Source organism: Malurus melanocephalus, unplaced genomic scaffold, assembly GCF_030028575.1.
Source record: "Malurus melanocephalus ecotype Western Australia unplaced genomic scaffold, MMel_1.1 scaffold_491, whole genome shotgun sequence".
Taxonomy (NCBI): domain Eukaryota; kingdom Metazoa; phylum Chordata; class Aves; order Passeriformes; family Maluridae; genus Malurus; species Malurus melanocephalus.
The window spans coordinates 432945-447254 of record NW_026623723.1 but is presented as its reverse complement, the minus strand read 5'-3'; the positions used below and the strand labels follow the sequence as shown (position 1 = coordinate 447254).

Below are 14310 nucleotides of genomic sequence, written 5' to 3'. Positions count from 1 at the left end.
TTCCCGCTCCCCCCGCCCGTTCCCCCCGCCCCTCTCCGCCGGCAGGGGGCAGGCGTGCCGCCGCGCCGCCCTGGCCGTGCCTCCCACGTGGTCTAGCGGTGAGGATTCCTGGTTTTCACCCAGGCGGCCCGGGTTCGACTCCCGGCGTGGGAAGCGAGCCTTTTTGGGATTGGAAGGGGGTGTTTTACCGTCCTGTCCTACCCGGGATTCCGTCGGCCGAAATGTTTTGGCTAGGCCGAGCTAAATAAGGGATGTGTCCCAAGCCAGGAAGGAGGGGTGTATCCCCATGCTCCACACTAGGACAGGGGACATGTTCCCATATCCCAAACCAGGAAAGTGGACACATCCCCATGTCTCCCACCAGGAAAGGGGATACCCAAATCCCAAACAGGGAAATGGGATGCATCCCCACATCCTATAATGGAAAAGGGGATGCATCCCCATGTCCACGGAATAGCATTTATCTCCATACCACGGAATAGCATTTATCTCCATATCCCATCTCCGTCTCCCATCAGGAAAAGGGCATGGATCCCTATATCCCAAATAAGGAAAACTGGTTACACCCCCTTATGCCCAGCCAGGAAAGGGCATGTATCCCCATATCCCACACGARGAAAGGAGATGCATGCCCATATCCCAGACCAGGGAATAGGATTCAKCCCTATATCCCAAGCAGGAAAATGGTGTAGATCCCCATATCCAATACCAGCAAAGGGGATACATCCCCATATCCCAAACCAGGAAAATGGCAAAGATCCCCAAATCCAATACCAGCAAAGGCGATACATCCCCATATCCTAGGGAATGGGACGCATCCACACACCCCAAAAGCACCATCCTGGAAAGCTGGGAATCTCAYCCCCGAGGGCCATGCCAGCCCCAGCACAGCCTCCCTCCCTCCCCTGGGAACACTGATCCCGCCGGTTATTTTTAGCGTCCCTCTCCGGAGAGGCCGCCGTGGCCGCTTTTCTCCCTCCAGCCCTGGATCCCCCGCTGCAAAGCGCATTCCCGGCGGGACCGGCCGCCCGCCTGCACAAGAGGATGGGCGAGGCGGTGGCCCGGGTGGCCAGGAAGGTGAACGACACGGTGGAGAACAAAGCGGATTCCCTGGGTAAGCCCGGCGCTCCCACTCGGGCCCCGGGACGAGGATCGGGTATCCGGCAGCAGGGCTCTTATTTTTCACTGCCACGGTGTAAAAAAAGCTGTCAGCGCTCCCTCCCCGCTGCTCTGGGGAAGGGAAAGACTTCCCAAAGGGCCTTCAGCTCCCCAAAGTTAGAGAAGGTTCCCAGCTGTGTCACAGAATCCCATGGGATGTGCAAGCAGTGGCAGGAGCAGATTTTTCCCCATGCTGCCTCGTCAGATTTGCGTTTTCCTGCAATTTCCCTGTTTCAGGCTGATATCCGAGAGCGGGGTGCAGTTCATCAAAGCAGAGAGATGAAAGCCGCTCATTTTTATTCCCGCTGGATTCCCGGCCCTGGGATATAAACCAAGCCGGGAGGTGGAGCTTGGTCGCTCAGGCTTTCCACATCTTCCTGAGAGAAACGTGGGAGGATGGAGCTCGCAGTGGTTGTGGGGAGGGGGCAGGAAGCAGAGCCCRTCCTGGGGCTGGGGTACAGGGTTTCAATCCCCGGCATGTCCCGGGAGAAGAAACAGAAACTACTCAGAGCCAAACAAAAACACCGCGGGGTGAGAAGCACGACCAAATATTTTCTGCTCCCCACCGCTTGCCGTGGGACAACCACTGAGAAATCCAGCCAGGAGCATGCCCGGGGAAAGCCCTGAGGTGGAAGAAGCTATCCCCCAGCTATCCCCAGGGCATTAGGGACACAGGGGAAGAGGATGACTGAAGCTACAGGCTGGCTGAGGGTTCCCAAAAGGGCTGTCGCAGCCTGGAAGGAATTACAATGGAATTTAGGGTTGAGAGTTACAATGCAATTTAGGGTTGAGCACCTGAGGCAGAACTACCTTGGCATTCCTCAGTGTTTGTGGAGGGGACTGCAAAGATCCCCATCATGGAGAGGGCTGGGCAGGGGACAGCACTCAGACAAATTGAGGATGAAGGAGTGGAAAAGCAGGGGGAAAGCACGGTTCCCTCCCGGGTGGATGCACTGTGAGGTGCCTGGGTGTCTCCGAGCACAGATCTGGCCAACTGCAAGCTGATGAACTTCCCCGTGGGGATCTACAAGGCCGTGAGGAGCGTCACCGAGGGGATCCATCGCATCTCCCTGGCCAACAACGAGCTCAAGTCCATCACCAGCCGGTTTGTCACCACCTTCAGCCAGCTGACAGGTAAGGGACAGCCGCTTTCAATCCTCCAGTACCCTCAAGAAGCCCGCGGGTCACTGCAGAAGGGGCTGAAAACCCCCTGAGAGTCTCCCCTGAGCTCACATCTCATTACAAGCAAGTTCAGACCCCCCCAAAACCCCTTTTTTCCTCACCCTTTCTGCCCCTTGAAGSAAGAGGACACCGGTTCTGCTCTCATCCACCCTTCCAAACTTGTGTCAGGCCGCTGTGGGGTCACTCAAAGGATGGGGCTGGGGGTGGAGGAGGACAGAAAAGGGAGCCTGGGGATAAAGGGGCACGGCAAAGATGAGGCCATCCAGACTGTGCCAATTAGTCCTCATCGTGAGACTTCAGTGAGACTGAATCGCTGCAGGAGATGGGAACGACCATCAGCACCAGAGGAGCCCAGAGAAAGCAGCCAGAGGCTCATCTGCTAAAAAATGGCCATGGAAGCATCCAGAGCATCCAGCACCACGGTCCTGAGCGCTGCAGATGGCACCGGGGCTGCTCCAGCAGCTTCCGAAATCAATTTTGTCCCTACAATGTATCACACAAAGACCACCGGGGTGGATCCCTGGGGAGGCTTCCCTTGTTCTGGAGCTGGGAGGACTCCTTAGGCTGGGGAAAAGGAGCATATGGAGCAAAGGAAATCAATTTTCATTTTCTAGACAGCACAACAAAGCCCCGAAGGGGAAAAAAAAAGGTTTGGTTTTCCAGCAAGGGCTTTGCTSCTCCAGTGAACAAAACACTCCGGTGCTGGGTCCCGGTGAGGAGAGACACCCCAAGGCTGGGCAGAGCCTGAGTAAGGCAGGACCTATAAATATCAGGAATTAGCAGGGGCAGGGCAGCTTGTGTGGGTATTTATAGAGCAGAAAGCCCTGTGTCACTGGAGAAGGGTGCTGGGAGGGACACTGGGATTTGGCCTCTGTTCCCAGGACTGCTGCTCCTGGCCCCACAGAAGTTCATTTCTGGGGCAGGGAAGCATGACAGAGAGGTGAACTAGGTAGAACAGATATCTTTCACATATAAAGACCTTTCTTCCACCATTCTGTTTATTTCTCAGAAGGGTTTCAGACGCATGAATTTAGAGAGATAGCCTTAAGCCATGACAAGCATCCATTGGGGAGGCAATTGCACTGATTTTATGAGAACATATTCCTTATTTTTCACAGCTTGAAAAAGGCTGCCCAATTTCATTAGCAAAGCCTGGGGAAACCAAGAAAAAACATCACTCCTCCAAGTGGTATTCCCAGCAGGCAAAACTACAATGGCAAACCATGGAAAAGAGCAAAAAAAACAAAAAAGCCCCATTTTTGAAGCTGGAATCCCACCGCTGGACCTGGCTTGTAAATCAAGCCACATATTAGTTATTTTCCCTTTTTTTTTTTTTTTTTCCCTGCATCCCACCAGCTTCCTTTTCTCTTTCCAGAGCTCAATCTGGCAGGTAACTACCTGCACCGCCTGCCTGAGGAAATCACCTCCCTGCTGCACCTCCGGGCCATCGACCTCTCCCGAAACAGATTCCGGCGTTTCCCGGAGCCCCTGGCCACTGTCCCCACCCTGGAGACCATCGACCTGGAGGAGAATGAGATCGCAGGTGAGGAGGGCATTTTTACCCCTGGGAAAGTAATTAAATTATCAAATTAATAGTCAGAGCCTCATTAGATGCTTGGCTTTCCTGATGTTTTCACTGCCTCCCAAGGAAAAGCTGTCGCAGGCACAGTGGGAATCAAGCCCCATTCAAGCTGCTCTATTCACTGGGATGTAGCTTCAGCTGGGAAGCCCCAAAATCACCAGATTTCACTAAAAAAAGGTGATGGCAGCACCTGGCCCCAGAGATGCCAGGCTGGGGTGTTTGTGCCAGGCAAAGCAAGGACACGAGCCCACCTGAACATTTCCCAGGGTAAACAGGGGCTGTAACACCACAAAATCCCCTAAAAATTAAATTAAAGGAATGSTTAGAGCCACTCGTCCCTCAGCCCTGCAGCAAAAGCTGAAGCCTTTGGAGTTTCCAAAAGCTGGGCAAAAGGGGCAGTTGTTGTACACAGAGAAAAGGGGATTTATTTAGGGGTCAGCTTTCAAAGAGCCTGGGCTGGAGCATCCCACAKCCCCCACGGATCCCCAGGGAGGAGAATATCAGAGTCCACTCAATTTTGCTGTTTTATCTGGGATTGCATCAGCTGCTGCTGGGAAAGCTGCTCCCTGCAACACCAGTTTTATTAACAGCGTCACATCAGCTGCTCCCCGGCTGTGCCTGAGGAAACACTGAATTAAAAACTGCTTCCACRGGAGCCGGAGAAAGACGTGGCTTTCCCTCACCCCCTTTTTATCTCCCACCTCCYAGAGAGAGCTGTCTCACTTCTGCTCCCCTCTGTCACTTTCTGAGTTTAATTGGCTGATTTCAATCCGACCTGGTCTCCAAACAGCATTTTTTTCCCCCGCTTGTTTTGCACGAGCAGGATGCTGCAAGGAGAGAATGCAGATTTTTGGTGCCTTTTTTCCCCACTAAATTGCAGGGAGGAAAGGCTGCATCCAAGGTTCCACARCTGGATGGAGAAGGTGGCTTGAGAATTTGGCTACAAGGCTTGTCATCTCTCAGCAGGCTCCCCTTGGCTGGGAGGTGTCCTCCAGATGTGGGGAAAATAAAAGCAGAGTAAAATTTAATAATTACAAGCTAAAATGTTGTAGGGCTATGTCTGAGTAGTGCACATGAYGTTGTCTGGCTGCAGGAATAGGGGAGATGAGCTTATTTTACACATTTTCTGGGAAGGGAAGAGGTGGAGAGCAGAAAGTCAGGGGGTTTCAGCCCATTTTTCCAAGGAAACAAAAACCTGGGTGATCACATTGTTCCTGCCAGCCTTTCCCAGACAGATATTGAACTGGAATGGTGGGGAAGGTTTTCCAAAGGGAAACAGGAGTAAAAGGAGATTAATTAATGCCTGGAGCCTGTGGGCTCTGTGAAAGGAGACATTTAGTGCCACAAGCCACCCTTTTCATCTAAATAAGCTCTGGACTGTAATTATGGATCTGTTACTGTCAGCGCTTTTAACTCTTTCCCTGATAATTAGAGCTATATCAAATCAGTGTTTTAAGCTCCCAAATCCACGGGGATGTTTGGGTGTCTGGAGCTTCAGCTTCTCTTTCCCTTACTCCTTGATGAATGGTTTAATAGGGAAGATGTTGAGACTGCTGMCAAGGCTGGGAGGTCATTGCTGGGGGTAACAGTGATTAATTTTGTCCTCCTGGGAATGCAAAGATAGGACAAGGGGGACTCGTTTCAGACTGAGAATAGGGTGAGAAGGGATAWTGGGAAGAAATTCTTCCCTGTGAGGGTGATGAGGCCCCGACAGAGAAGCTGTGGATCCCTGGTAGCATCCAAGGATGGGTTGGATGGGGCTTAGAGCAGCCTGGGATTGTGAAAGGTGTCCSTGCTTCCATCCAGAGGGGGAACTGGATGAGCTTTAAGGTCCCTTCCAACCCAAACCATCCCACGATGGTGTTACTCACTCACTGTCACATTCTGCTTTGATTTTATAAAAGCCTTTTCCCTCCCTGTTTTTCACTTTACTGGTGAAGCCAGCGTGAATAATTCAGGCTCAAACACACGAGCCTCATCCATTGGGAAAGCAGCAAGGGATGCTTGRGGTTGTTTTTTGTGGAATTTGTGGCTCAACCCTGCAGCTACACTGTGTGCCCTGCCTGTCCCTTCCTGCCAGGGGTGAGTCACTGCTCCTTACCTGGAATTAAGGTGCAGAGCTGAGCTGTTCCCAGCCTGGCAAAGTTTTGGTCCCTAAAATACTTCACATAACTCCCTAATTTAAGCAAAACGGTGAAAGCACTTTAAACTTTCTCCCTCTGCGTAAGAAGATGATTAAACTTCTTATTCCCCACTGCATTGGAAGATGATTAAATAGAAAGATCTATGAAATAAAATATTACTTTTGTGCAGCATGGGGGAAAAAGAGCAGCAAAATTATACAGGGGAATGGCAGTGAACAAATCCACCATGAAGAAGAGTTATTAAAAAAAATTAATGTGAAGTTCTGCCTGATGAGAGATGCACTCCTAGGGAATATGTGTGTGGAAAAAGCACCATTTGCTGGGAAAGGAAGAGAGAAAAAAAAACAAAGGCATCGAAGCGTTTGAGTCCTTTTCCAATATAAAATATAAGTTTCATGGTTTAAAAATCACATCATCATCTACCCAGATATAATTACAACTATTGTAATTATGCTCCAGGTGCTGGCAGCAGAAACAGGAGCTGGGATATAAAAGGTTCTTGTCATTTTGGTGGCCAAATTAAAAAGAAATTTGGTTTGGTAAATCAGACAGCTGRGCTTTGCAAGCCCAAATTATTGTGAATTGTAGCAAAAAAGCTAAATCTATCGCCTTTTAATGAGTTAATGTTCAGGTTTTCACATCAGTCTCATTCTTCTGTCCGCAGTGGATTCACACTGAGACCATCCAGGAGACCGGCTCCTTTTTTAAATGCAGAGTTCGTAAATGTAACGTTTTCTGAAAGACAACACCCAAATTCATGGAAATTGCAAAACAGGAGGGTGCCTGTTGTTGGCTGAGAGCCATTTCGCAGCCTGTCCAACGAGGGCAAAGAGTGATCTCCTGTCAGCCTGGAGAGGGCTCCTGGGCATTGCAACACTGGGAATAAAATCAGGGAATAAGGCTTTGAATCCCAGTTTAATGCCCCAGCAGRGCTTTTATTAGGACTGGGAGAACTAGAGGGCACTGCCCACATTGAATATATTGGTGTCTGTACCTTGCCAACACATCCMTTAAAATCATCAGATCATTTATGTTGGAAAATACCTCTAAGATCATCAAATCCARCCATTTGCTCGAGCAGTTGGWTGAATTAATATTKCACCGYGTTGTTGCTTTGATCAAAGCCTGCAGACCGGCAGGAGCAGGGCGAGCTCCAGGCTGTCCATCAGGAGGAGCTTKCATCCCTGCAGGGCACATTCTCACCTCCGTGCTCTCTTTGCAGAGGTGCCCACGGACAAATTGGCCTCCATGGCATCGCTGCGGAGCCTCAACCTGCGGGCCAACCCCGTGGGCCCCGAGGCGCGGCTGCTGGTGCGGCCCCTGGTTCCCTTCGAGCTGCTGCTGTCTCCAGAGGAGCCCGTCCCTAAAGCCTGATGGGGTGCTCGAGGGGTGGTGCCCACCAGAGTGGTTTGGCTTAGGTCAGTCCCTGCTGTGTCCCTGTTTCCGTCCCAAACCCGCAGCCAGCGCRTCCTGAAGTGCCTCGCTTTTCCTGAATTAAAACAAGCAGCAGGGCTCCTCCATGAAGGGATGGCTCTGCCAAATCCCAAGCCAGGGAATCTCCCGCTTTGGGAATGCAGAGGAGCTCAATGCATGTGGTGGGAGGTTTGGGTAAATTTGGGGGGAGTCGGATGTTCAGCTCCATCCCTCCCAGCTGGGCGGGGATGAGGAGCAGCCAGGATGGTGGAGGACATCCCTGCAGCTGTGAGAGTTCTCCCTGGAATCGCTGACACCGTGGTGTGCCAAGTACCTGATTAAATGCTTTCCTGTTACATCGGGGGAGTTGTATCTGATTAAATTCAAATTATCAGTCTCGTCCTTAAAGAAGCCCCTTCACACATCCCCTCAGCTGCTCRCTCTGCAGCTGGATTCCACCCAGATGTGAGCAGTATTTCCCTGGAAAAAAAATCTTTGTTTTCCAAGGAATTCTTTTTTCCCTTCTATTTTTCCACCATGGAATCCAAAGCGACCCAGTGCCAGYTTTTTTCCTCACTGCAGTAACCAGGTAAATCTGTAAAATAGCTTCTAAATTGACCTGGCACCCGCATTTTAAGACTGGCTAACAACAGACACAATGTAAATGCATCTTCCCTTCCTCTGTGGGAATTACTGAGTGAAGTAAATTTGATAAATTACTTTTATGCAGCTATATGGTATTTTTTTTTCCTTCTCATTGAACTATTCTACCTATTCCATCGTTTGGAACATTAGGTCACTGTCACATTCTCTTTCTTTTTCTTCAATTATTTTTTTTCTTCTTGCACCAGAAGAAGTGTGGTAGAAYGGTTTGAGTTTTAAGTCCCCATCACCACTGGTTCTTTGGACACCCTGTGGGTGCTCCCAGAAGTGTGCACCCACTTCCTGGATGCTCAAGATGTGCTGGCTCCCATCCCAGGAAGAAATCTCCTGGACAGAGTGGCATCTTGGTGGCAGAGAGGCCACTGCCAAGCTCACCTGTGTCCTTTAGCAGCTGGCTGCCGGCAAAAAAAAAAAACTCCTGGGAAAAACCCCAGGTGTTATCTCAAAATGCCTTGTTTAAACATTTCCCTATTTGCTCCTTTGGGTTTTTTAAAGGACAACACTTCCCAATGGTGTGTGCTGGCTGGGGACAGCCRGGAATGGCTAATCCTGACTTACAGACTTGCCAAACTTTGGTAAGAGATGTTGGGAATGCTGGAGGAGCTGGAGCTGAGTGGAACAGCCTGGAGCCAGGACCAGCATCCCAAAACATCGTGTTGCTTTTCTCTGCGTGCGAGTTGATGGATGGGGGATCTCCCCACCCGTCTGGAGACTCCAGGCGTGTTTTCCCTCCCGGGACGGACAGGGGGACACCGGCTGCCGGGGACACCGGCCATCATCTGCCAGCATCAGCGCGGGGACCTCGGGGCAGCGAGGGGACACAGAGCCCGACCCCCGCCAGGAAGGGAGCCTGCTCCCTCCCTCTCCTTGCCCGCCCCCGCGCTGCCTCATCTGCGGGGGGCTGCGTGCGGGTCCCCCGGTATCCATGGCGATAGGAGGCTGCTCCCCCCGCGCCCCCTCCCCTTCTCCGCTGCAGCCGGCGAGCAGCCGCAACCGGTGCGGCGGCACCGCGGAGGCGGCACCGGGGCTCCGGACCGGGCGGGAGGCACGGGGGCGAACTGCGCCCCCTCCCCGGGCAGCAGATCCCCGGCATGGCAGCGACGCAGCCCCCGGAGCCGGGTCGGGCCGGCGGAGGTGAGTGTCGAGACCTGATTTTATTTCATCCCCCCGAAAAGCTATCCACCCCTGTTCCATCAGAGCAGCCTTTCCCCGTGGTGGTTTCCCACAGCCAGGCAGGGACGCGGGTGGTCCATCATCCTCCGTCCAGCCCCTCCATCCCCTTGCCAGCATGTCCGAGATGTCAGTGCTGAACGGAGCACCATCCATCCATCCATCCATCCATCCATCCATCCATCCATCCATCCATCCATCCACCCATCCCTCCCTCTACCCCTTCATCCATCTGTCCATTCATCCATCCAGCACCAACCCGGCTGCTCAGCAGTCCCTCATTTCCCTTTGCCCATCTCCCACCTTGCTTTTAAAACCACCTCCAATTCTCCAGGATGCCAGCCTCCTGCCAGTGCTGCACTGCAGCCCCAGAAGATAAAGTCCAGCAAAGTTTTGGGCTTAATATCACAGGTTTTGGGCAATYTCATTACAATCTTTGTAATTGCTCCTGCTCACAAAGCTGGTTCACGCATCTGATGTAGGCTACCTGGAGAATCCAGCCCCCTCAATCCCGCTACTCCCTCACCTCTCCAAGAGGYTCCTTCTTCCCCCCGCACCTTTCTGAAGCCCCACTGGGAACGTGTTGCCCAAATCCCGCATCCAGCACGGAGGTATTAGGGGTTGGATAGGATTCCTGGATGATTCCTGGATTCCTGCCTGCTGGAACCTTGAGGAAGCCGRTGGTCCCGRTGGCTGGGAAAAGCATCTTGSCTGGCGAGCTGAGCGCCGGCGTGGSCACAGGGATAGGGGAACGCTCCAGCTGCCCACCACACGGCGGCTCCGAAGGGCTGTCTCAGAGCAGGGAGACCCGCAGGGGCTTCGGCTGAGCCTTGAAGCTGAAATGCACCTTTCCTTGTCTTAGCACTGCAGCCCGGATTCTCCCGGAGTCAGCTCCCGTCACCGCCGCAAGCATCCTCCCGCATCCCTGCCTGCGTCAGGCTGGGGAAGCCCGAGGGAGGGAGCTGCCCGGAGCTGCTGCCCGTTCAGTCCGGAGTGACACAATGCCACCCCCCACCTCCATCAGAAGCTCCCAGATAACGATAATTATTATTATAGTATTATAATTAATTATATAATTATATAWTATAATTTATTATATTAAAATTCATTACATTACTATAATAATTATATTATTATATTACACTGTATGTTATTTTAATTACTGCTTTATATGTAAGGTGAGCACAGGCTCTGCCCCAGCCCCTTTCCCTTGGTTATTGCAGCTTGCCAGGAAAAATAAGATTTTGTGGAATATCAAATTGTAAACCTTGGAAGCACAAGGAGAAGCAGCAGCAGCCACCCGGGGGCAGGGATGCTCCCAGTCCAGCCGTGACTGGGACCACWCTGAAATAGCTCCTATAAGGCCAGAGCACTGACTGTCAGGACGTGGATTTATCTTCCTCAAATCATCCCTAAAAAAAAGCCTATGAGATCAGGAAATCTTCTGGGCTGCTCTAATTCCTCATCAAAAGAATGTTAAAAATAATAATGGTATCAAGTAATAATGATATCAAATAATAATGATGTCAAATAATAAGTATATCAAATAATAATGATATCAAATAATAATGATATCAAATAATAATTATATAAAATAATGATATCAAATAATACTGATGTAAAATCATTATTCAGCTGAGATGCTGCAGAACCTCGAGCTGTGTAACCCAAGGAGGAGACTTGTTGGGGCACTGAGATGATTCCAGGAGGATACATCCCAGTCAGGCTATGCCCTGGAATAAATGTCAAGACCCACCTCTGGAGGCATTAAGAAATTAAAGGAATAACTGCTTTATTCTCTCCTGGCTTTTATTTTCCGGCCTTCTCTTCCCCAGGCCCTCCCAATGGCACCTGGTGGCCCAACGCCAGCGCCGGCCACCTCCCGAGGGAGAACTACACCTTCCTGGCGTACTACCAGCACTCCTCCCCCGTGGCCCTCATGTTCATCCTGGCCTACACCTTCATCTTCCTCATGTGTGTGATCGGCAACGTGCTGGTGTGCTTCGTGGTGGTGAAGAACCGCCAGATGCGCACGGTCACCAAYGTGTTCCTCCTCAACCTGGCCATCAGCGACCTGCTGGTGGGCATCTTCTGCATGCCCACCACCTTGGTGGACAACCTCATCACAGGTGAGCGGGGCAGAGGAAGGGGTGACACGTGAGGCACAAAGTGTCCCCTGTGCATGAGTGGAAAACATCCCTTTTTTTTTTTTTTTTTGAGGTTTTGGTGATTTGTGGCAAAATAAGTTTGACCCTAACACTGCATTTGCATATTTGTTTGAAGTTCAGCCATTCTTCATCAAGCAAAATTTAAAAAACCCCTTATTTTTCCTGCATCCACCTTCTCCCATGCTGGCTCAGCTCTGCCTGTTGACCTTTCCAAAGTTAAGGGAGTTGGGAGGATTCAGCCACAGCAGCAGCTAGGCCATAGGGCAGGGTTTGTATTTATTGATTAAGGGGTGTGATTTATTTATTGCCTTGGAATTGGGGTCAAGAAACAAGATGAAAGTCCTTCTGATTGAAGATCCCAAAGTCAGCAGGAGAAAGGACAGCTCCATGCTCCTTGAGTTTCTAAGTGTAATGTGCACCTTTTTTACCAATTTTGGGGTTTTCCTCCATGCTGCTAAAAGCCATCTCCATACCAGACCCTGTTAGGAGCAGGATTTAGCATCACCCCCCAGCAACAACACAGTGCATAGGGACATCGAAAGGGAGCTGGAGGGGCCAGAGGCACCTACAACCTCCACGGTGTCCCCTCACAGGCTGGCCCTTTGACAACACCATGTGCAAAATGAGCGGCCTGGTGCAGGGCATGTCCGTCTCCGCCTCCGTTTTCACGCTGGTGGCCATCGCYGTGGAGAGGTACGTTGGTGTGGGRATGTGGGGACATGGGGACCGAGCCATCTCCAGCAGGTCCAGGTGTCCTGTGTGGTTTCCCCAGCGGAGAAAGCTCCTGGGGATGTCAGGAATGTGTCACAGCTCTCCAGGAGGASCCCAAACCTATCCATGGGGCATTCCAGCAAGGTGCCCTTTCCCACATTGGGCTGAAAACTCCAAAGCTGGACACACCCCAACCTCGCCTGCCACCCAAAGCCACAYGTAAAGAACAACCCACCTCACCCTCCAGTCCCACCCCCGGGTCCCAGCCGCTCTCATTCCCCAAGGATGTCCCACCACGTGCCCAAAACCACCACCATGTGTCCTCCTGCAGGTTTCGCTGCATTGTCCACCCCTTCCAGCAGAAGCTGACYCTGAGGAAAGCCCTGCTGACCATCGCCGTCATCTGGGTGCTGGCCCTGCTCATCATGTGCCCCGCTGCCGTCACCCTGACCGTCACCAGGGAGGAGCACCACTTCATGGTGGACACCTACAACAACTCCTACCCTCTCTACTCCTGTTGGGAGGCCTGGCCCGAGATGGGGATGAGGAGGATCTACACCACCGTCCTTTTCTCCCACATCTACGTGGCTCCCCTCGCCCTCATYGTCGTCATGTACGCCCGCATCGCCTTCAAGCTCTTCAAATCGGTGGCACCCGCCCACGGCGGAGAGGAGTCGGAGGGGAGGAGGATCTCYCGGAGGAAGGCCAAGGTCATCAACATGCTCATCATCGTCGCCCTCTTCTTCACCATCTCCTGGCTGCCCCTCTGGACGCTGATGCTGCTGACAGACTACGGGCGGCTGAGCGAGGGCCAGCTCCGCCTGCTCTCCATCTACGTCTACCCCTTCGCCCACTGGCTGGCCTTCTTCAACAGCAGCGCCAACCCCATCATCTACGGCTACTTCAACGAGAACTTCCGCCGCGGCTTCCAGGAGGTGTTCAGGGCCCCGCTGTGCTCGCTCCACTGCCACCGCGGGCCCTACAACCCCCAGAGCCGCGGCCACGGGACCCTCCTGGGCTCCCGCAACCGCGTCTTCACCCGGGCGCGAACCAGCGACTCGCCGGCCGTGTCCGAGTCGGGACCGCTGGCCCCGCGCCGCGCCGGCATCCCTGCATGGGATGGCTGAGGAGCCACGACCGCCAAACAACGCCGGAACAAGGGTGAGGAGTGGGGATTTGCCACATGGTGGCCAAGAGACATCGAAATAAAAGCGTGTCCTACTGATGCTGTGTCCCCGGCTTGGCTCCTCCGCTTCCCCCATGGCACCATCCAAGAGGGTCCCCAGCCACAACCCCCTTTACCCAGCCCCAGTCCAGCTTGGAGCCAGGGAATGCAGGGATCCAGGAGGAGGGAGAATGGGGCCATCCTGTGCCGTGCTTGGCCATGCCATAGAGAGCAGGCAGCACCAAGYCATGCCATGCTGGACCATGCCAAACCGTGCTGCCATGGCCATACCAGGCAGGACSAAACCATATTGTGCCAGACCATGATATCCCATCCTATCATGGCCATGGGGAATGGACCATTCCWTGGCCATTCCATGGATGGGCAACGCTGTGGCTGTGCTGTACCGGGGCATCCCACACTGCTGTGGCCATGCTGGACAAAGGCTGGACCACTCCATACCGCATGACTGTGTCCCTGCTGGACCAAACCATGCAATCCAGGACCACGCCACCTCTTGCTATTGTGGCCATTCCGGACCACATCCTGCCGGACTGCAGTGGCCATGCCAGTCCGTGCCATGTGGCCATTCCGGACCACATCCCGCCGTACTGCAGTGGCCATGCCAGTCCATGCCATGTGGCCATTCTGGACCACATCCCGCCGCACTGCAGTGGCCATGCCAGCCCATGCCACCCCATACTGCAGTGGCCACGTCAGGCAGGACCATGCCACCCCAAACCGCTGTGGCAAGACCAAGCCATGCCATGCCAGTTCATGCCACCCCATGCTGTTACACCTGTGCTAGGCAGAATCATGCCATGACAGACCAAGCCAACCCACGCTTCTGTGGCCATGCCAGGTGGCTCATGTCATGTGGGCCACACCATCCCTTGCTGCAGTGGCCATGCTGAACCAYGTCAGGCCAGGACCATGCTGTGCTGGTCCATGCCA

The 14310-nt window shown here is 52.8% G+C and overlaps 2 protein-coding genes and 1 non-coding gene across 3 annotated transcripts; all 3 read left to right on the top strand.

Annotated features, from left to right (window-relative positions):
• The first annotated feature begins 81 nt into the window (after window positions 1-81).
• Window positions 82-153, top strand: TRNAE-UUC (transfer RNA glutamic acid (anticodon UUC)). The gene has a single exon. It is a non-coding gene; the product is annotated as a tRNA-Glu (tRNA).
• A 797-nt stretch (window positions 154-950) lies between these two features.
• On the top strand, window positions 951-8020 carry LRRC20 (leucine rich repeat containing 20). Its single transcript, XM_057381108.1, has 4 exons — window positions 951-1114; window positions 2143-2292; window positions 3716-3883; window positions 7289-8020. The coding sequence occupies exons 1-4, from the start codon at window positions 1045-1047 to the stop codon at window positions 7438-7440; spliced, it is 540 nt and encodes a 179-aa protein (XP_057237091.1). The 5' UTR covers window positions 951-1044; the 3' UTR covers window positions 7441-8020.
• A 1047-nt stretch (window positions 8021-9067) lies between these two features.
• NPFFR1 (neuropeptide FF receptor 1) lies at window positions 9068-13366 on the top strand. Its single transcript, XM_057381104.1, is given in 6 exon segments — window positions 9068-9083; window positions 9086-9147; window positions 9150-9276; window positions 11148-11441; window positions 12074-12173; window positions 12523-13366. Coding segments are annotated over 6 exon segments (1395 nt in total). The 3' UTR covers window positions 13319-13366.
• Window positions 13367-14310: the final 944 nt, after the last annotated feature.